General features: G+C 37.9%; 1 protein-coding gene and 1 long non-coding RNA gene across 2 annotated transcripts in view; both read right to left on the minus strand.

Moving 5' to 3' along the window:
- Positions 1 to 1,925: 1,925 nt before the first annotated feature.
- On the minus strand, positions 1,926 to 4,523 carry LOC117299372. The gene is made up of 3 exons (XR_004520064.1): positions 4,466 to 4,523; positions 3,854 to 3,942; positions 1,926 to 3,464 (listed from the first exon to the last, which is right to left on the minus strand). It is a non-coding gene; the product is annotated as an uncharacterized LOC117299372 (long non-coding RNA).
- A 5,959-nt stretch (positions 4,524 to 10,482) lies between these two features.
- The window catches only part of LOC117299639, a 34,477-nt gene continuing 21,896 nt past the window's right edge, over positions 10,483 to 23,063 (minus strand). The window contains exons 8-16 of the mRNA XM_033783188.1: positions 22,028 to 22,105; positions 19,605 to 19,748; positions 18,779 to 18,847; positions 17,704 to 17,778; positions 15,736 to 15,807; positions 14,735 to 14,791; positions 14,176 to 14,354; positions 11,758 to 13,719; positions 10,483 to 10,884 (exon numbers count right to left, since the gene is read on the minus strand). Of these exons, the coding sequence (XP_033639079.1) occupies positions 10,646 to 10,884; positions 11,758 to 13,719; positions 14,176 to 14,354; positions 14,735 to 14,791; positions 15,736 to 15,807; positions 17,704 to 17,778; positions 18,779 to 18,847; positions 19,605 to 19,748; positions 22,028 to 22,105 (2,875 nt within the window). The 3' untranslated portion in view covers positions 10,483 to 10,645. The remainder of the gene's footprint in view (positions 10,885 to 11,757; positions 13,720 to 14,175; positions 14,355 to 14,734; positions 14,792 to 15,735; positions 15,808 to 17,703; positions 17,779 to 18,778; positions 18,848 to 19,604; positions 19,749 to 22,027; positions 22,106 to 23,063) is intronic.

Below are 23,063 nucleotides of genomic sequence, written 5' to 3' on the forward strand. Positions count from 1 at the left end.
TACCATGGTAAAAATGAAACAGTTGCCATGGTAATACGTTAACCTTTTCAGTTTGTTCACATGTATCAGTTACATTAAAACAAGTAACTTGTTGGTTTTAATGTCATTTCGTTAGAAATACTGTAAGGACCTTATCACACGAGACCATTTTACAGGGAGGCAAACCAACTGCAGTAAATGTTACAGAACTACTTTGGTGGCAAATTTGTCAAACAATGCAGTTCCGTTCCCAGTTCGACAAACAACTTAGCATGGTAAGGGCAAGATTTGTTCTTGAAATTCGAACAGAAACCTTCAAACTTATCATTATGTATACATTCAAACTTTTAACAACGACTGCTGAATGATAAATGAAGAGAGGATTTGTACCTGTGCTTTTACATATGTGGACAACCTTTTACACAATTTTGTTTTTCCAATCTTAAGCATTACATTCCAGCTTGATTCAAGAACTTCTGTCACATGCGTTTTTCACTCAATTTTAAGTTATTTTAATTAATATATGCACCTATCAATGTTTGTGTATTATATTGGTGTTAATTTATCTGGTAAATTATTGGTGACATTATCATCCCAGAAACCATTTTTAAGACTAGGTTTAAAAAAACGTTCTTAAAATTAAATACATGTGAGCTGCGATTGAGTAGAAGAATAAAAACAGTTGTATATTTGTCAAAAAAAGCAAACATGGCAAAAAGCCTTAGAAGAAAGATTACGTTTTACCAAACTGTGGTAAAAAATACAACCTTTGTACTAAGAATGGTTTCTGTTTTAAAGTGTTGTAATTGAACTGTAATTGTTTTGAAAAGCTCCTAAATTTAGGGGGGGGGGAAAGTGTTTTAATTAAGTGGTGGTACTTGCCGTTTATTGTTTAGCAAATTCAGTAACTAGGGCAACGGGTTGGGTTCAAATCCCGGTCAGTGGGTATGTATGGCTAGATGGAAGATAGTTATTGTGGGTGTTTGGATTAAGTTATAGTGACTTATAAGTGACAGCATAAGATGTTTGTCTACTGATAGCTGAAATAGTTTGGGGGATAAAACAATAATCCGCAAAACTGATAGAAGTTGTAAACAGAACAACCAACGTTGGTGTTATGTGCTACGTAATCAAATAAGAAATACAAGTAAGCAAACTCAAGACGAGACAAAAACATGAACACATTTGATAGTTTAGTCTGTTAAAATAGGTCACAGCTACTGTTAAAAATCATTCAACTAACATTTAAGTAAGACGTAGATCATATTGAGCTCTCCTAAACTGCCAGTTTTCAAAGATTTACAAAGTCGCTTGGTGTTAGGGGACCAACACATGATAAACTAGACAAACAAGCTAAAATGGTACCAGAAAGATATTTGTTGAACAACGAGAATATTATAATTGACATTTATTTTTGAACACTGACCTTTAAAAGTTAAAGGCAAACGATGGTAACGATCAGCAACTGGTAGGCCTAATAGTTTACAATGGTAAACAATGGAGTCCATTACATATGGTAAAAACCAAGCAGGTCTAGTTGTGAATTATCAGACGGTTTGTTTAAGGTTTTGAATTCTTAACAAAGTACAATCAATGTGGAGTCAATAATATTTTTCTAGGTTACCTTATTATATAATCAGTCATTAGAACTTTTAAACCTTTCAGCATTTGTTGAGTTATAATGTGATATTATATCGGTGTATGTAATAATGGTAATTAGTTGAAATCATTTTTAAATGCTAGAATTCTCTTTCGGTTAAAAACCAACATCAAAATAATGCTTACGACCAGAAGAACGAGTTGGACGACTTAAGTGTTTACTATTTTCTGTTATGATGAAATACTTAATGTATTTGAAAAACAAAACTAAAGAAAACAAAACTTTCAAAAGAATTCGAGCTTTAACAATGGTTTCTGATTTATAAATGTATGATTTAATCGTAACTTTAAGCTAACAAAAAAAATTAGATTTTAGACTTAGATATTACTTCAGAGGTATGTTTTTATTAACGAATGTTTTTTTGCACTGGAATCAGAGTAAAGTGGCAAGGTTAATTAGTTTGTGGGCTCGAATCCTGGTCGATACAAAAAGGTATCGCGCCATCACTTACCAATCCACAAGGAGGGTCAAACTGCTACGTTATTGAATTATCAAGAACAAATCCCTATCCTTGCCACTTTTAAAATCTTACATTTTGTTCCTCGATTGTGATTTGCAACGTTAAGTAAACTTGTTGGTAGTAACTAATAGTAGACCGTGTAGGTCCAACGATGACAAAATCTCTGCCTTAATACTGACAAACATCTTTGAGTAACCAGTGCTAAAATCGACAAATAATAAATAGCACTATACACAAATTTTTCACTCAAAAATCTTTTTTTTTTTTTTTTCTTTTTTTCTTCTTATAATATCCTTCTAATAACAACTAAAATGCTGCCCTACTGACAAAAATCTTTGTTCCTCAACTTGCTGGAAAGAACCATTTATATTTGTTAACTTATAATAATCACCATAAATGTTTTTCTTGAGAGATTTGTATCTTATTTTCGCCAAGTTTTGCTCCAAATTAAAGCCCAAATTTCAAAACTTTCCCGAACTTGTGAGGCGTCCTGGCAAAATGAGACGAAACTGTGTGATTTGTTAACTTTCTTCAGATCCACTGAATTTGTGTAATCTTTGATATATCTACTACATAAATTTTTATATCAAACATCATTAAAGTTGTGGAGTGTATTAATTGCAATGATTTTAAAACAGTATGCACTAAGGACTACAAAGTAGTCCCGAACTTTAAACCCCCCCTTTTCAGCATTTTCCTTTTTTTGTTTGGACATGTCGAATTTTCGAACTTCAAAAAGCCACATCTTGTCAATGAAATGTCGGATTCAAGTTCAATAAGCAGCATTGTAAGGATAATTTTGTTCTCTTCCATAATAGCCTGAAACCTAAAATTTGACCTCTGCACAGTTTTGTCTCATTTGCCAGAACGCCTAACATATTAGTTTTAGTTAATTTTTTTTTTTTTTGGGGGGGAGGGATATCTTATCGCGACAGTATGTGAACATATTATTTTTTTAAACTACTGATAAACAACTGTGAAAATTGTATCCATAACCTAATGTTTAATTTTCCAGGAAACTATTTAAAACGAATTTCGACCGAATTGTGACAAGATGATGTTTGACTTATTTAAGTACTTGCCAAGGCTTGAAACTTTGTGCAGAATTTACTTAACCTGCTTGACCAGTGTATTTGAACTGTTGGAGAAAGCCTAATACCTGGGAGAAAATCTTTGGATTATCCAAATCAAACGTATAATAAACACCAAGTAAAAGAATGACGCAATGTACCGCAGTCTTGGGGTTAGTGACCACTCTAATTGTGTCCCCACAATCTGCTGAACTTCGTTGTTATGTACATAAATTACAAGGCGGGGCGAGTCCAGGGGTTTCGTCATTGTTAATTTATCAGTTTCAGCAGCATCCTGTTGGGAAAATACAATTTAGAACAAGGTAAAAACTAACTGCATTAACATCAACACTAAAACTTGCTTCATTGTCTCCTCTCCACATATCTCTGGGCCCTGAGAGAGAACATTGCTAATGCACTGATCAGGTTTTTAGGATGGCATTGATAAACCTCGAAATACTCCATATAGTTTAGTTGGCTTATGTGCATACTGAATGTCTTTCTCTTGGTTTACCATTATGTTTCATTTGAACAGGTGGAGGGGCACAAGAATACTGTTTTCCAACGGGTTTCTGGCATTTTCTCAATATACAGTACATGTTTAACTGTACAAATAACTTGTCCCACTTTCGGTTAGGTGAATGCTATACAGATTTAAAATAAGTATCATCCAGGAATAATTACCTCATGTACTGTAACAAAGCTTCTGGACTTGGTGCCTTTCCTGCGGTCAAACTTTGTGTTGCCATCACGTCAAGCATCTGCAGAGGGCCCTTAGTTCCGCAAAACAAATAACAACAAAACTATGAGTATATACCTTAAATTGGAATATATGGATGTCCCCTCAATTAGATTTAAAGGATGATGGACAGTCTGGTCTATCTTGTTGCTGATTAACAGTGACGTTTAACAGTTTATAATTAATAAACAATGATTCAGAGGAAAACAATTATTATGTATCTTCCTGTGTATTTTTAAATATTTTTTATCTTTAAAAAATAATAGGCTTCAGAAATGCCCACTTGCTGAAATTGCTAGATTCCTCCACCGAAGTCACATGCATTACATAATAGACATGAGCACATCTGCTTATATTAAATATAATTGTAATTTTGCCATACATTGATGCAAAATTACATTTATTTAATTGTTTGCAGTACCCACTGTTATTTTTCACAGGACTCGGGAAAGCACTGAGTTCATATACGGTGCTATCACACATCGGTGTAGGGTAAACCAAATTAATATTCATTATACCCTGATGCAAAATTACATCTATATAATCTAAGTACTAACAAGACCAGCTGATCGGAGATTTGTCAAGTGATGAAGTTAACGCACTGCTTTCAGAACGAGACGTAAAATCTGGCAGTCCCCTCATTGAGTTTGCAAGAATCAAATTGTTGAGATACCACTAAAGTCCATTCCTCACCACCTCAGGAGAATCAGCGTATGTGAATGGACGGCCATAAGTACCTGATCATCATCAATCCTGGTACCATCCTCCTCCAGAACAACACTGCATGCCTTTGTGTTCAGTTTAACTCCTCCTAAAAACACACCCCAAAAAGATGTAAATTAATATATGAATATCCCAACTCTATACCATGAAAAAACAATATATAATAATAAGTGTCAATCAGATGGTTTAGCTGTGTATTCTACAAATGTATAAATCCTTTTGGGCCGCCATAACACTCTTACAAAGAGCCATAATTATGGCAAGCAACTATTTTTATAGTGAAATATGGTATTGTCCACTTGAATCATAGTGATGTTTGCTAACACTTCACACTCAAAAAGACCTTGAACTTCATTCAAAGATGAGGAGAGTATTGATTAATCACTGCCGTCTGGCCTGATCTAGGTCGTAATACACAGTGTGTACACGGCACACATAAAGAGCCAAGCTATGGCGATCGTTGGCACGCGGCCATGTTTTAAATTCAGTGGAATGTTTATCGAAGTTCGAAAAACAATTGTCTGATTTTCATCAATATTTCGGGGGTTTTCAAGGTTAAATTACTCAAAACCCAATTAATTCTGAATGCTGATGGAATAATCTTTCAGTTATACTTGTAGTGGGGTGAGAAGTATCACTAAAATCATGAGAAACATGCACGGGAAAATTGCGAATGAAATCTGTCAATGTACATGAACGGCCGGATGTGAGCGGGTGATGTAGTTGTATAGTCCCCGGGGAATACGTGATGCGTTGCACACCCTGCCATGACGGAACGACCTCGCATTTCAATTTCAAGTGGGAAATAACAACGCAAATTGCTCTAATATTTCAGGTAAAAAATGTCAAATTTATTGTTGAATCTCTCTACACATTATAATTAAACTTATCAATGGTTGTTTGTACATTTTAGTCCTACTGTTGGTCCGACTACGCCGGGGTTAAAAATCACTGTTTTCATGGTGTAAAAAATATTATTTTAATGAGTGTGAACATGTATGTACGGAGTGCACACTAGGGTATCGTTTCATACAGTGTACACGTATCGTACAAACAAGGCTGAACTATTTCAGTATTGTAGACCTAATGTAAACAGACAAATGCACAAAAAGTACGTTAGTAACACCAGACTGCCATGAGTTTTTAAGTATTTTAATAGCCTACTAAATTAGTTTTGTTCTGGGCTCAGAATTGTTGACTTACCTGAATGTGTCTACCGCAATCGAGGGTCTAAGTTACGAGCTTGCTCTCATCCTCGACGGAAAATGCAGTACAAAAGATGGCCGCCTTTTGCATTTCCCTGCCGCCGCGCGGCTGTTTCTCTTTGGTGAAATCTCATTGGTTGACAGTTTTGTTGACGCTTCTACGTCACGGTGCCTTAAACACACCGTCGTGTTTAGTCCATGTTTATTATGCAGCATTGTGTTTATTCGGCGTTTATAAGTGTTCTCACAAAATTATCAGCAGCCTAATTAACACTACAAATTTATGATATTAAGCACTGTCAACCTTTTGACGACTTTTAAAATACATTCGTGCTGATTTACTTAGATGTTGAGATCAGGAATTTAAAAATAGTTGATGATAAAAACATCATATTTTTAAACACATTCAGCGCAGCAGCAAATAAACACACCTGTTTAATTTATTATCACTGGATGTGTTTAGGTTGATCACACAATGTTTTGGTTTTAAACACAGTGTTTATTTCATAAACGCGTTACGCGTTAGCATTTTTTACAGTGTATGTTTACATTGGATACCCACAATGGGTCCTGGTTTTGTTTTTCCAGGACGAACGTGTGCAGATAATTACCCACGTTCGTCCTGGGAAAAAAAACACCACACACTGGGGTCGACCCAGGGAAGCTAAACAAACACACCCTATATGTCACTTGAGGCACGAAGTGCAATCGGTCTATGGCTCAAAATAATTGTTACTGTAAACCAGGGAGAATTTAAGGAAAGGCCTTGGAACAATTTTATGCAAGTCTGTTACACTAATTTGACTCATGTATAGTTTAAACCCGATTCTTAAGGCTACCAGATAATAGGGGCAGTCTGTAAAACACAATAAATCTAGAGAAAACATTATTACTGATTAATAAAAAAAACCTTAACTACAACTGGTTCAGCGAAATATTAAATCTTCGTCTTCGTCTAATATTAACGATCTTTTGACCACGAAGATCAATGCATTACAATCAAACAGTAATAATCCGTATAACTATAGATACTTTAAATGGGAGTTCAACCATTTCTTAGCAAACCAATACGTGTGCGGAAGTATTAACTGCAATTCCAAACATCATAAATCTAGTACATGCACGAGGATTTCTAGGACCACAAGTTGCCTCATTATAACTTAAAGTTTACATAAAACTCTCCACATACTGATAGTTAAATATTCCGTAACTTCAATAAATAACAGTGTCGTAACGTTGGTGGAATAACCTTGTCTATATATGAGCTTCACGTCACGGTGGTCGGCATTTTAACTGGAGACAAAAATATATGCCAAACATTCTGATAACATTGTGAAGTTTGTGGAAAATGTGGAACATGGAAAATAGTAATTTGCCGAATAAATATTTATCTGAAGTCTTCTAATGTTCTAGAAATTACCGGTATGGTCTACATCATTTGTAACTGGAAATAGCTTGACTGGTATTCGATACAAATCTTACAAGCGGGTCATGAATTTGAATTTACTTGATAATAAATGCACAAAGGAATATGTTCAGTGCTAACTAGATGCAATATTAAACAAATAATGCCGTATTTCTCTAGCATTTCCACTATTTGGACATTCTAATATTAACAAATCTACGGCAATTGAACAATACACATTGTATTTTCATTGCAGCATTTCTGAAGGTTTGTTACAATAATTATCTTCTACACTTTAACTCACCAATTCATCGCTTGAACACCATACTGTTACGGGTGGTAGGAGCATTTATTTAAACTCAGTCCCCAGAAGTCGCAACTCATAAAACGTACTTGGCTAACTTAAACAAACTAAGGAAACGGAAACATAACTGTTCCCTACAGTCGACCTCTCGTCTTGACGGCAAATGCAGGAATGAATCTCAAATTCCAGAAAAGGGAGTACACGAATTGTTAATCGACTGCTGGTATTTCAGCTATGACGTCAAGTCATTTCCAAATGTTTGTGTCTATTGGGTTCTCGTGCTCAGGAATTTACTTTTCCAATTAGAAGAATGTTCTCCCAGTGGATTTATTATCCAACACATTCCATTTCTACACTTATCCAACACATTCCATTTCTACACTCACCGCAACTTAGCCTAGTATTTAATTTACGAGAGTGGCAGTAACGAACAACTTAAAATACTTCCAAGTAAGTAATCAATGACCGCAGCTTGAGGTCAGCTGGTTACATTACCATAATACTTACTTGGTAACGAGCAATGAAGAGCTTTTGATTGTATAAATGTAATCATAATATAATTATACAAATAATACACTGCCCAAACTGAAATAGGTAGTAAATTTCATACCAAGTCACCACACCAATATATAAACTGCTCACAAAAAATAAGGAAACTTTTTTCAATCTAGTATATTTGTTATTATTTAATACTCTATTTGTATATGGTATATATCAATGCAAAGCTGAACTCTTTAAAATGGTACCACATTTGCAATGATGACATGTTGCTGGACTTGACCACGTTAATGAGAATGGGACAAAGTCATAAATCAAATGTGCCAAAATTAGCAACTTATTGTTATGGTGTGAACAGTCAAATTGACACTGTATTTCAAACGAGCAACACAGTTTATACTGATCTTAATCCACTTTATTGAGACAAGAAGTTTGGTATAAAGCAAGACAACTTACTAATCTTAATACACTTTATTGATACAAGAAGTTCAGTAACGAGTGGATGATCCGAAGGCGTTGATGACAGCCTGGCACATTCTTCTCATGCTGCACACAGGTCTTGTGATCGCTGCTGAGGGATGGTGTTCCATTCTTCATTAAGGAACCTTAATTTGTCAGCCACAGTGTTGATGTGTTGGTGGTTCTGGCGCGAACAGCGCGGCCAAGCTGGTCCCACAGATGTTCCATGGGATTCAGGTCTGGACTGTTAGCGGGCCAATCCATCGGGTGCACCCCAACATTGTTCAGGTAGTCAGTCACCAGTCAAACCCGATGGGGGCGAGCGTTGTCCTTTTGAAAGATGGCATTTGGTCCAAGAGTCTGCAAGGACTGCAATCGGCTGTAGAATATCGTCTTGCAAAGACCCATCAAACAAGGTGTTTTTCAAGAGGTTTTGGGTTAATTGTGACTGGTGAGCTCACTGGTGCAAATCTTTGTGTAAACCGCATTAATGGTTCTGAAAAGCTTGATCAGTTTGATTATTGATCATTACCTATTGACCATTTAGCACAAATAATGGTAATTTTGGCACATTTGATTTGTGACTTTGCCTCACTGTTATTCGTGTAGCCAAGTTCAGCAACATGTAATCATTGCAAATGTGGTATCATTTTAAAGAGGAACAGTTCAGCTTTGCATTGATATATACCATATACAAAGAGAGTTTTAAATAATAACAAATATACTGGATTGAAAAAAGTTTCCTTACTTTTTGTGAGCAGTTTACATCACACGTAGAGCGTTACATTAATGTTCATCAATAATCACACAGATACAAAAAAAGTCAAGCAAGATTATCCTTTACAAAGAAACAAAATGCATTATACTCACTCACTCTACGCACTCGGTCACCCACAGACGGGCTCGAGTATGGCTTTCCGAGTAATTCGGTTTTTACTTAGAGGGTGGCCAGATGTCTGTTCATTCTACACCGTTTTCGTGTTGCATCAGCCGTTTCAACGATTTTACAATACTTATTTTGTATACAATTATAATAATACTATGCATAAAAGTAATACAGTGTATTATAAACAAACATGAACTGCAGCTGTGAAACGCTTTCAACGATTTCGCAATACATGTATACAATCATTAAAGTAATACACGGCTAGCTTAAAGCGCATTATAGACCTTCAATAAACTATTAAAGCTTGTATTCAAATTTGAATGCGGTCCAAACATTATTTTTGTCAGCTTCAACAGTTATAGCGAATCTGAAAGCAACCGTTTCAAAACAAAATCGGACAAAACAACTGAATTGACTGTGTTTTTCAGCTAACAATGAAGCGACACATCAAGATCAAAGACCGATTGATTTGAGGTATGCTGATGCCGCAGGGTGCAACATGATTCCCGTTTATCTAAATTTACGAGAGAGAGAAGAGAGATGTTTGCTAAATGGTAGTTACTCTATTCGAGAACCAACATATGACAAGGTCTAGGTTCATGGAACAGTAAGGCGTGAGTTGCTGGAGCTACGTTGCCTTTTCGAAACTAAGGTTTCGGCGCCGAAAGTCTGGTAAGTCTGGTAATGTTTAATACAAATTTGTGTGGTGTTCATGTTTGTAATCACTGCGTTAACGCACAGGCGTGAATTCTTACACACGGTGACAACCATTCCCTACTTAACCTCAATCAGGTAAGATTTGTGCATAAGTTTTACATTTATGAAATACGAGAGACTATAATATAAGTAAATAAAGCATCCTTCCAAGTGCTCAAAAGTGGGCACTTCGGTGTGACAATAATTCATCCAGAATAATAGCCACATTGTAAGTATTGTTTGAAGCTTTGCATGGTATGGAGAAATAAGAAGACACTATAAATAAATAGTGCACTTGCGGGTAGTGAGTGTTGGCTCTGAAAAGAGCCGGTTGAGTCTCGACGTTTCGAACATACTCTGCTCAGAGCCAACACTCAGAGATGTACACATGGTTGTACCCGCAAGTCACTGTTTATAGTTTATTCTTATTAGCCACGTTGTAAATGATTTGGGTTTAATGCAATTGGGAATAGGGGAGATGCAGGAGAGTTGAGCCATACAGAGAGTTGAAATTATATTCCTGTAAGCTTCTAACTAAACTGTCAGGCCAGTATCAGTTACTTAGTCACTAGAACCACTGATGAAGCGTCTGACTTGGTCTATAGTGGTCTGCTCATCCTGTTCGTCAACATTCACCAAAAGTGAAGGTGAAGGGTGTCCGTCGTCCAGATAACCTTGGCCATCTTGCTCCCTCCTGTATCGTCTTCGGCAACATCTACACATCTGCACCAACGAATCTCTTATACAAGCAAAGCATCCATGTCTCGAAAGAACCTTGATGCCAATCCAGATGGAGCTTACTAAAAATACACAAAACATACGACTTGTGTGATACTAGAACACATTAGAAGCTGCACTCCATTTAGTCCTTTAACAAGAGGAGATGCTGGTCCTCTGGATTTGTGTGTGTGCCAATACATCCCCTCCCCCCCCCCCCCCCCCCCCCATCCCCCCGCTTCACCATTCGGTGTAAAATGCAGAACATTAATGTTATTGGGAATGAAATATTGTGTGTTTAACTCGTTCGACCCTTCGCCCAGCCCCCCCCCCCTTTTTTTTTTTTTACAAAGTACTCATTGTAGAATCTGAATTTCAGGGTGCGCGTCCCCTTCAGGCGAATTATTACGCGACACAAGGAAGTTTGGTCAAAAGGGGGCATTTTGTGCACCGGAAGCATTATCGGCAAAACTCGACTTGGGGCGTAACAACCTGTTGTGGCACCGGTGTCACGGGAGATTATCTTCCTCAATTTGCGAATTGTGTAGCACCTTATTGCAACCTCTTTTGGGTCATTTTCCTGTCGTCAATCCTGTCGTCAATCCTGTCGTCAATCTAATGTATCGGGAGACATGCTCCTTTTGAATCGCAAAATATTGAGTTACCCATTCATTTCCAAATGTGTTTGTGTTTTTCATTGATTTAATTCGTGGATTAATCTTGAAATAGAAGTGTGTGGAATGTTTGAAATGAAACCGGCACTATTACCGATATCTCTTATCGTAACCGTACCAGGGCGTGTGCGAACCAAAAAAGCGTCTTGCAAAACTTTTTAGATTACAAAATTTCTGTTGTGTCACTGGTGTTGTTATTTAATTTGCCATTCATGCAAGAAAAAAAAAACACATACAAAGAAAATAAAACTGCATTTGTGATAAAACCCAATTGCTACTTACTTGCAACGAAAACAATAATGCTGAGATTCAGAAGAACCAACGCAGTCGCAAGAACTCCTTGTTTATCATCTACAATTGACCTAGTGTCATTTGGCATAAGGAGCAAGGACGCCGCCAACATGTTTATGAAGATGATACCAAGCGAGCACATCTGAAGCCGCTGCTCCGCGGCATCCTTCATTGGTTTCAGGTAGGCGTGGATGAGCAGGAAGAAGACAGACAAGAAGACAGACACAAAGAGTGTGAAGTGGTCCTCGGGTCCGAACAGCAGTATGAAGAGCGTCTGCAGGATCTTACGGGTAAGTTCAATGATCTCCCAGTACCAGAACTCAGCTTTGTAGTTTTCACACAGAAAACTCTCCCAGCTGATTTTGGTATCTGGCTCCACGGTGTCAGTGTCAGTCCCTTCTGACTCTGTGGCAAGGTCATCAGTATCATATGTCCTATACTGGGTGACATCGATCAACACTTGACCGGAACTCTGACTCGAAACATGTGCTTCTGTATCCTCCATCCCATCATTGAAGGTATCGGGTAACACTTGATCTGAATTCTGACTCGAAACAGGTGCTTCTGTATCGTCTATCCCATCATTGGAGGTACTGGGTAACACTTGATCTGAACCCTGACTCGAAACAGGTGCTTGATCTCTTCCATTGTTGACCATTCCTTTGCTATACCACAGAAGTATGAACAATGCGAGCGGGAAACCAACAACGTATACCATAGCTGTCTGGGCGGCATAGTTGTAAACAGAGTGTTCTGGGCTCTCACAGTCTATTGCGTAATCATACCTCAGCAAGGTGATGTTGAATTCTTTATCCTCATCCATGTTAAACAGCTTACACCCAGTCGGCAACAGGCTAATTATAACACTGCAAACACTTGGGTACGACAGAAAGAGTAAAATGACAACGATCAAGAAACATCTTCGTTTACTTTTACTGAGATCATTTCTGCAGTGCGCAGGCAACCCTCGCGCGTTTCTTATGTAGCTTCTTCTGAATCCATAGTAACAACAAGCAACCAGAACAACAGCTATGATGAACCCGAAACCGACCAAGAATTCAATGTAAATATTGGGGTAGGTGAAATCCGGAATAAAGCACCGAGGACTAATCAACCAACCAACTAAGCTGACCTCCATTGTCTTAAAGATTGAGCCCAATGTCTGCAAATTCTTTGGCCAGGGAATGTCGTCTAGTGCAGAGAATGTCTCCCCCATGACTTGGCAAAAACCAACCACGATTTTCCCGCGTGCTAAGAAGATGCTCACAATATTTCGTTCATTCCGACGATGCCTTCTATATGCATCCCACACAAAGAAACCGACTATGATGCAAACAGCAAGCAAGATGCAGAAGACTTCTACAGCAAATAACGGCCACTCAGGACATTCCAAACAATGACCAAGCCAAGAGTAATACTTATTTGCACATTCGGAACACAGCCAGCCCTTGTAGCCTTCACTGCAAGTTGAGTCGATACCAATTCCACCATTTGGACACACGTCGTCGCGGGAACATTTGTGTACCTGGGGTAATTTACCGCCAAATCTCTGCGCACTTCTGTCATATGAGTCATTCATAATGCATATATTGTTAACAAATTTCATATAGGAATAGTGGTTTTCCTGCGAGATCCGTTCTTCTTGTGAGGTCCAGTTCCACGTCCACCAGTAGCCCGGAAGAAGATGTTGATATTCCCCGGAGCAGTTCAGCCCTTCGTGGGGACACTGATGACATTCGCCAAACCGGTCAGTGCGGTAATAGTTGTCCACACATGGACAAGCCCGGAACCCTGCAGCGGTACTTTTATCTGTTCCTGTTGGACACACCTTACAATCAGTACCTCTCGTGCCAGGTGCAGCTTCGGGCGAGACGTACGTTCCTTTATTGCATTCTTTACAGTTCATCTTCTCGTTAATCGAAGACTGAGCAGTTTTATTTTGGTAGAACCCGCCTGTGGAGTAAACATAAAATTAAAACCAATTTGCAATAATTTATCTGAAAATCAATATTAACAAAACACAATCGGTGATCGTGCATATTGTAACGAACTAGAAAGTTCCGCCGGTGCGCAGCGTTGGAGAGTGGCCCCGCCGGATCATGGGACGCTCCCAAGACAGCTGCCATGAACTAGGTGTGAACTAGTCGGTGATTGGACGAGTTATCGCGCGCATTTGTTGATGTATAACATTGTATAACATAATGTATAATGATAAGAGATTATCCAGGTGCGCTGACAGGAAATGGGTCTGGAAGAACGTACCAGGTGGAATGGTTATACAAGCGGGCAGTGATTACCAGGTGGGCTTATCAGGGCGGTTTCTTACCGTGGAAAACAACGATTTATTGCCTAAAATCCGCAGTAAAAAAATCAACATGATAAAAAGAAAAGTATTTTTTGCAAACATACCGGGGGGACACGGAACGCATTTAGCGTCTTGTCCATAGGTGCCCTGTGGACAAGGCGTGCATTTCCAGTCAAAAACAGAGGGCTGTTGGCGACACACTAGACCCGATGTGGCCAACGCATTATCATACTTTAAAAACTTCATGTCGAATGGACGATTGAAGTCATCACCGACCAACTCACTGCAAACAAATAAAATATTGAAATTTGAAAACTTTTTCATAAAAATTTCAACATGTTTTACTATTTTTTTTTAAGATTTAAAGACACTGGACACTATTGGTATTTGTCAAAGACTAGTCTTCTCACTCAGTGTATCTCAACATATGCATGAGATAACAAACCTGTGAAAATTTGAGCTCAATTGGTCGTCGAGATAATAATGACAGAAAATACGCCCTTGTCACACTAAGTTGTGTGCTTTCAGATGCTTGACTTCGAGGCCTCAAAATCTGAGGTCTCCAAATCAAATTCGTGGAAAATTACTTCTTTCTCGAAAACTACATCACTTCAGAGGGAGCCGTTTCTCACTATGTTTTCTACTACCAACTTTGTTACTTACACATTGAGGTCTGTCCTATTCATGTGCGGCACTTGCCGGAGGCTGTTATCAATAGATCTATAATAATAAAAATATACAAAATATACAAATTATAATACAGTGTTTGTATTGATATTTATTTCTTTATTTTAAATTTTAAATATGTTTTCTCTGTACAGCCATATGTACAAAGCCCCTAAATGGACATTTAAGAAAAGTTGTAATTATCAGATGCTTGAATGCGAGACAACAGCTGAGGTCTCAAAAACGTGAGAAAGTACGTTACTTCAGAGCGAGCCGTTTTTCACACTGTTATACTTTCAACAGCTTTCCATTGCGCGGTACCAAGTAAATTTGTATGCCAACATATATTTCGAGTAATCACACATAGTGTCTAGGTTCTTCGTCTAGGTTCTACAGTAAAGAAAAATAATTGAAATAAATAACATAATGTAAGTGAAGTAATCGTTTAGTGATTTAACATGGGCTTTAAAAAATCCGGTATTTCGAAAGTGTTCGTTGGTAACGGTGAAGGCACGCCTTAGGGCCCCATGCTGCCTCATGGGCTCAACCATGGGTTAGATTTCGAACTCCTCCCTAAAAACAAAGGAAATACAAAATATCTCAGTTTTTGCAAACAACAAACCCGTGTACATGGTTGTATTATTGCCTAAACATTATACACAGCTTCGTTTTCCCTGCAATTTAAAGATACGTTTGTGTCAAAAACCAGTATTCTCACTTGGTGTATTCCATTTGCAGAAAATAACAAATCTGTGAAAATTTAATGCTAACAACTATTTTGAGTAATCGGCATTGGTGTACAGGGTCGATTTCACAAGAGTTAGGGCTCGTCTTATCTCGAGTTAAGACGAGTAACTCGTCCTAACTTAGGATTAATCTTAAGGTCTGCATGTTACAGTGCAGGGTTGGGACTCGTCCTAAGTCCTAAGATTAGTCTTAAGTTGGGAAGAGTTTTGTGAAATCGACGGCAGTGCCTTAAAGTTTAAAGCTGTACATACACGTAACAGTCCGGTCCCAAGTCTTGCCATATGGTGTCCTTAATTGTGGTTATCGGATTTCCGTGCATCAATCTAATCAGACATGAAATAAAGCACAACAAAATAAATTAGATAAAGGTTTTAAAGCGAAGGGTAAGCATGGGACAATTTACCAACACAGCATAAGTAACATACACACATTCAACAATTAGAGTATATTATAGAAACGGAATCCTTATTGAAACCATACCCAATCATTCATGGGGAGACCGATCTTTCTCATCTGCCCCTCGCCTATGGAACAAGTTGCATGCACTTGTAAAATCATCTGTGTCTTAAACCCAATTTTAGACAACATTCATAAATACCTCAGACAGTTTCGCTATCCCTATTGGTGGAGAGCGTCACGTGGGTGTGTATAAACCTTTGTTAATGACCATTAAAAAGTGTTAAAACTTGGGCGTGACACGCGAGCTTGCACCTGTGCTTCTAAGACAGTTTCTTCATTCCTATTGGTCGAGAGCGACAGCTGGAACAGTTGTGCCACATCACGCGATACGCGCGAAGCGCACAGCATTCCCTTATATGGAGCTGTGTAGCCGAGGGCCTTACCATTTCATAGCTTGAAGGGTGTTGTGTTTAAAAAAAATTCATTTTTGCTTTTATTTTATGTTTTGGCCAAAAAAAGATAATGTTTTGTGACCGAAAAAGGTATTTATGAATCAAAGTGTGTTGAATCGGTTTTCAACTAGTGGTTTAAACCCGCCCAGGCCTGGTTCGTGATTATTTACCTGGACTTCGTCACGGTAAAATTATCAAGAACCAGGCCTCCTTGGGTGTAAACCACTAGTTGAAAACCTCTTCACCACACATTGACTCCCTTTTTAAAACACATCTTTTCAATCAGGTATTTGAGTAAATGGTTTGATTCGTTTGTACCCTTTGATGTTTTCTTAGACAGTGCATTTGTATTGTTTTTTCTATACCACGTGTTTTACATTTTCTTCTCAACTTATAGGCTTATGTTTTGATTGTGTATGTAATTGTTTGTATTTAGCGCCCGCCATGAGCACTTTGGTGGATTTGTGCGCTTTATAAGCTTTCACCGTTATTACTATTATTTCATCTTATCACAGCATGCAAAAGAAAGATAATATTTTCATTTGTGCCGGTAACTCCTCGAGTACAATAGCCTTAGATCTCGAGGGTCTTTCTTAGACTTGTATTATTATTATTATTAATCAGAAACAGTATTGGTTGATCCCACCTCCAAAATTCTACTTTAAAGCCATTGGACACTTTCGGTAAACAGTGTTGTCCAAAGGCCCACACTTCGTGTATCACAACTTATATATAAAATAACAAACCTGTGAAAGTTAGGCTCAATCGGTCATCGGAGTCGGGAGAAAATAACGGGAAAACCTACTCTTGTTTTCGCACGTTTCGCCGTGTCATGACATGTGTTTAAAATAAATCTGTAATTCTCGACAACGAGAATTGATAATTGTTTTAATGTTTTCTCAAAAAGTAAAGCACTTCATGGAATAATCTTTCAAGAGAAGTCTTTCACCATGACCTTCTGTAAACCATGTAAGTTATTTGTAAATCTGTGAACTTGTATTTTTGTTCTGTTCCGAAAGTGTATAATGGCTTTAACTGTCTTGCGGACTATTATTGACGGCAGCAGAGTTTTTAGTTTTTCAACACCTTGAGGTTGGGGCCTGATTTTTTAATCGATTACGAAACATTCAGAAGTGTACACAAATAAAAATTACATTTAAACGGTAAACAAACACGTTATAAACAAGATAAATCAGCGTTCCCGTGTAAAACAAATTCGCTCCAAGTGGCTGTTTAACTAGTGGAGAGTGATATGATATCATAACCGGTTATGAAATTAAATCAGAGAAAAATGATTGATTCCACGTCCAAAATTGCAATTCAATAGTTATACGGACTATATATACTTTCCTAAATCATTTGACTTACATTTGCTTAATGGTGCCACCGTTCGTAGCGAATGGTCTGGTGCCAACATTTGATAAATTACCCTGGAACATAACACTGCAGACACGAAAGATAAAAACCAAAGTTAGAAAAAAACCTGAGATAATTCCTTGAAGAATTTGGGTACTTGTTGTAAGACAAAACACAATGTCCACAGATTTACATCAAACTTACACCGTCTGAAGATAATGATAGTAGAAAGCGTATCCTAAAATATTACTTGCCGAGATGCAGTAGTTTTTTTTTAGAAACGGGTAAAGTATTGTCATGAAAATACGTTTTTACATGCTAAAATAATTTTCGTCTCATGATCACTGAGACAAAAAAAATTATTTTCAAGACTTTGTTTTACTCATTTCTCAAAAACTACAGCACCTGAGCAAGTCATATTTTTCAGGGACGCTTTCTACTATCATTATCTTCAAACAGTGTAAAAAGTTTGATGTAAATCTGTGGACACTGTGTTGTTTTTGTCCTACAAAAAGTACATACCCTTTAAGTAACAACACGCTGCAAATTGTACATTTTATTAGCAACATTTGTGTGTTAATGTTAAATTAACATACTGTGCCTGGATGCAAATTTGACACTACTACATCCTTGCGGTACCCGCTGCTTAAATATATGAGTCGTAATGAATCTAGGACCTCTTCTTGGTTGGACAATGCTCTCGAATTGCGAATGTGCTGGGTCGAATTCCACTCTAGTAATTTGCCTGTGATTTGTTTCAAGTCTTGAGATTCAATCAATATAACAATCGGTCTTCAAAGTTGCGAGATAATAATGAAATAAAAAACACCCTTGTCACATGAGGTTGTGTGCTTTCTGATGCTTGATTTCGAGACCTCAAATTATAAACTTGAGGTCTCTAAATCAAATCCGTGGAAAATTACTTCTATCTCGAAAACTGCGTCACTTCAGAGGGAGCTGTTTCTCACAAAGTTGTTATACTATCAACCTCTCCCCATTACTCGTAATCAATAAAGGTTTTATGATGATAATTAGTTTGAGTAATTACCAATGGTGTCCACTGCCTTAAAATTTATTGTTTACTTACAGGTAACTGAGGCTTGTCTCATAAAACTGAAAGTCTGCCATTTGCATAATCGGATTTTGATAAATGAATCTGCAAAGAAATCAAAGTATTACTATTAGTAGTATAATTAAACATTCATATTATAACTTCTAGTTGACAATTTGTTATTATTGAAAATGTGATGCCGCGCTACTTTTGGTTCAATACAACTACGGGTAATTTTCTTTTAATGAAGTAAGTTTTTAATTAAAGGTTTCTGCGTTAGAAATTAACAATGTTTAATTTAAAATAAGATGGCAACTCTGCGTGATTATTTTGTTGTTGGCACCTTGTAATTATTTTGTTAAGATTTATTGTAGTGTATACTTGAAAAGAGGCTTATTAGCATTGTAATTATTTGTATGAAGTCCTACCTCATGTCAAACATCAGAACTAGCCACCAAAGCCCTAGCTTTTTCTCAAGGCCTCGTGGCTTGGACAGCTTCGTAGAGCCGCGGTCCCAAGCGACTTGAACGTGAGACTACACACAAGCGTGGCGAAGCCACGATGACATTTTCTAACTTGTTTGCGGATTCTTATGTGTATCTTTAAATCTCGACTTTGTAGCAAAAGTCCAAACCATTCAGGAGCGACGAGGGTCAGCGGATCAGCATACATTAATGCATGTTTCATACTCTATGAATAATTCATCAACAAAACCGCACAACAGGTTGGAAAAGTTCCTCGTTGCTTCGACACTCAGGTGTATGGTCTCCCGTTCCAGTCGCTTGAGACCGCGGCTCTACGAAGCTATCCAAGCCACGAAGGGCTTGACAAAAGGCTATCACAACCCTCAGAGAAAACTTACAGAGACTGTAGAGAGTGGAGTCCTTTGAACATGGTTTCGTCCAAAGCGGTGATGCGATTATTTTGCAGGTAGAGTACTTCAAGTGTGTCCTGTGTTCGTAAAAGTTCACCAGGAAATCTTGACAGCTCATTCACCGATAAATCACTACATGAACAGAAAAAGGAGCGTTTACTTCTGGGTCAACCGGAAGTGAGACTATATATCGAGATCTTCACAACCGATTGTTTTTAACTTTTCCAGTTATAGACTCCTTGGCATTGCAGATTGACCTTTACTTGTGGGTCAACCGGGAAGTGTGACCTAATACCAAGAGCTACACAACTTTGTTGAAACTTTTTTGGTCAGTTATAGATTCCTTGGGCAATGAAGCACATACTCCAAGCAAAACATCACGGAACAGCTTTGTGTTTGTTCACAAACACTTAATGTCTAGTTTATTTTGATACTGACAAAATAGGGACACCGCCAATATAGGGCTAGATAGCTCAGTTGTTAGAGCGCCGGAACGTTAATCCGAAGGTCGTTGGTTCGAATCCCACTCTAGTCAATTCTTTGTTCAAACCCAAAAATAAATTCTTTAGACATAACACAGTGTTTACAAGTTGGACAGGGGCTGTCAAGGTTATACAAAAATACTCTCTTAATGTAAAGGATTGAACAAGCACACTTTTAAGAGCCATTTATGAAAGACAACTCTTTTTCCACTCTTTTAGATTGAATTTTTCATCTTCTTAAGTGATTTTTCACTCTGTCCTAAACCCCTCTAAAAGAGTGAAATAACCACCACTCTTTTTGAAGAGCCGTATGAAGGACAGCTCGAAATGTAAAGAGTGGTGTCTTTCACTCTTTTACATTTAGAGAGTATAGATATTGTTATCTTGAGATGTGTAAAGGCCGAGTCACACTGCAGCGATAACGAAAACGATAACGATCACGACGCAAAGAGAAAGCATTGCTTGAACTGCTCCACAAAGAATACGCCCACAGCCAATCGAGACTGTGCAGTGTTAACATTCTCGTTTTCGTTTACGTTGTCGAGGCCTGTGTGACCAGCCGTCGATTTCAAAAAACTCTTCATAACTTAAGACTAATCTTAGGACTCATCTGTCGATTTCACAAAGAGTTAGGACTCGTCTTATCTCGAGTTAGGACGAGTAAACTCGTCCTAACTTAGGATTAATTTATTTTTTATTTATTTTTTTTTTATTTTAAGTCTTTAGACATACACAATAGTTACAAGTTGTACAGGGGCTGTCAAGGTTAAAACAAAAGTATAAAACTGTCATCAAAAGATGTGTAAAACCAGACCCCTGCCAACAAAAAAAATATAGGTATACAATATATATAAAATATAATTATACAATAATCTTAAGGTCTGCTTGCTACAGTACAGGGTTGGGAATCGTCCCAAGTCCTAAGATTAGTCTTAAGTTAGGAAGAGTTTTGTGAAATCGACGGATCCCAACCCTGCACTGTAGCATGCAGACCTCAAGATTTATTCTAAAGTTAGGACGAGTTACTCATCCTAACTCGAGATAAGACGAGTCCTATACTCTTTGTGAAATCGACCACAGGCCTTAAAACTAGACCCCTGCCAATGATTTAAATATAACTATATTAAATGTTAAATTTGCATCGGGGATAAAGAATGTTAATTTTGGTTTTTACCCATTATACTACACCGATGTGTCAGAACTGTATTCTCAGTACTTTATACCCGCGTTTTGTGAAAAAAATCACAGGCATATTACTCGGATTTGATTCGAACCCACAGCCCTTGCAATTCCAGACCATTGTCTTACCAACTAGACCACCGAGATTGCCCGGTAGCTGTATGTAGAGGCAGTTCGAATCCTATGTTTTGGCAGCTGCCTTAGATTTCACAAAACTCTTCCTAACTTAAGACTTATCTTAGGCCTTAGGACGAGTCCCAACCCCGCACTGTATCATGCAGACCTTAAGATTAATCTTAAGTTAGGAAGAGTTACTCGTCCTAACTCGAGATAAGACGAGTCCCAACTCGTTGTGAAATCGACGGCTGGTACATTAATGGTACATTAGATAGAATTGCAAAGGATCGTGCATTCAGCAATACAACTGGTCATGCATGATCAAATAAAAGGGACTCGTTGCCTTAGATCGGACGTGTTGTTCTATGAAAAGTGTTTGAAACCGTTTGTGGTGATTTTTTGTTTCTCCACAGAAATCGGATAAATACAGTGCTAACACACATCGGTGTATATGGGTAAAAACCAAAATTAATATAATAGTTTAAGTAGAACAGCGAACTATCGACTGCCAGATTAAAGACCACTGAGTATTTTTGTTGTATTACTTTTTATTTTGCTTGGTTTGAGCGCAATTTTGGCAGTGCTTGTCAGCTAGTATTTACATCCGTTTGAATCGCTACATCGACTACTTACATCAAGTACGACACGGTCATGTTGACCAACAAATCCTTTGGTAGTCTCTCATCAATCAGCTTGTCTCCAGAAAAATATCTGAAACGGAACAAACCATCTCAAATAAAAAACTCCACAGACAAAGACTCATGCTCGAAAAGATTCGGATATTGATTTAAACCATTAAATTAAAAGCAGTGAATTGCAGTTATATGCAGTGCATGCAGCAACCGATATCACGAAACATTGTCCACTTGCACAACGTTCATGGCTCAAGTTAGGCAATAAACGTTGTGCAAAATGGACTTAAGGCCGGTTTATAGTCGGTCTTGCGATGGTCGCGCGACGGAATTTTTTGCGCGGAATCCTAAGACTGAGGCCTAAAAACCGTGTCTTTTTATAATCGCGCGTCAAGATTTCCGACGCCCGACCATCGCGCGACCGACTATAACTCGGCCTTTACGCGGTTGCGTAATGTTTTGTGAAATCGTCTGCAGGGCATTGCAATGCATTGCCATAATTTCATTAGTTCTTTTGTTGAGTACACAGTGGTAGGTACTCTTGAAATCATTGAAAGGAAACACTAACTTCGTAAGGAGGTCATTGGCCTTTGGTAGAATACATGTATGGAAAGGTAGCTATATATATTGACTATATTGTCAATTTAATATAGCTCTACTCTCTTAATGTAAAAGAGTGAAAAGACACTCTTTGATAAGCCATGTGAAAGGACAACTCTTTTTCGAGTGGTCTTCCACTCTTTTAGATTGAAGTTTGCATCTTTTTGAATAATTTTCACTCTGTTCTGGAGTTAAACCCCGCTGAAAGAGTGAAATAATCACCACTCTTTTTGAAGAGCCGTTTGGAGGACAGCTCGAATTGTAAAGAGTGGTGTTTTCACTCTTTTACATTTAGAGAGTATGCGTGTACATCATTTTGAGAAAAACCTCAGTTAGATGTATTGTGAAAGAAAATATCTCACGTCTAAAGATTCCTCCTTTTAGCTTTTATCACAGCTTCGGCTCTTCTTTCCAGAAATGTATTAACAGTACCGTAA

Source organism: Asterias rubens, chromosome 14 (genome assembly GCF_902459465.1).
Source record: "Asterias rubens chromosome 14, eAstRub1.3, whole genome shotgun sequence".
NCBI classification, from domain to species: Eukaryota; Metazoa; Echinodermata; class Asteroidea; order Forcipulatida; family Asteriidae; genus Asterias; species Asterias rubens.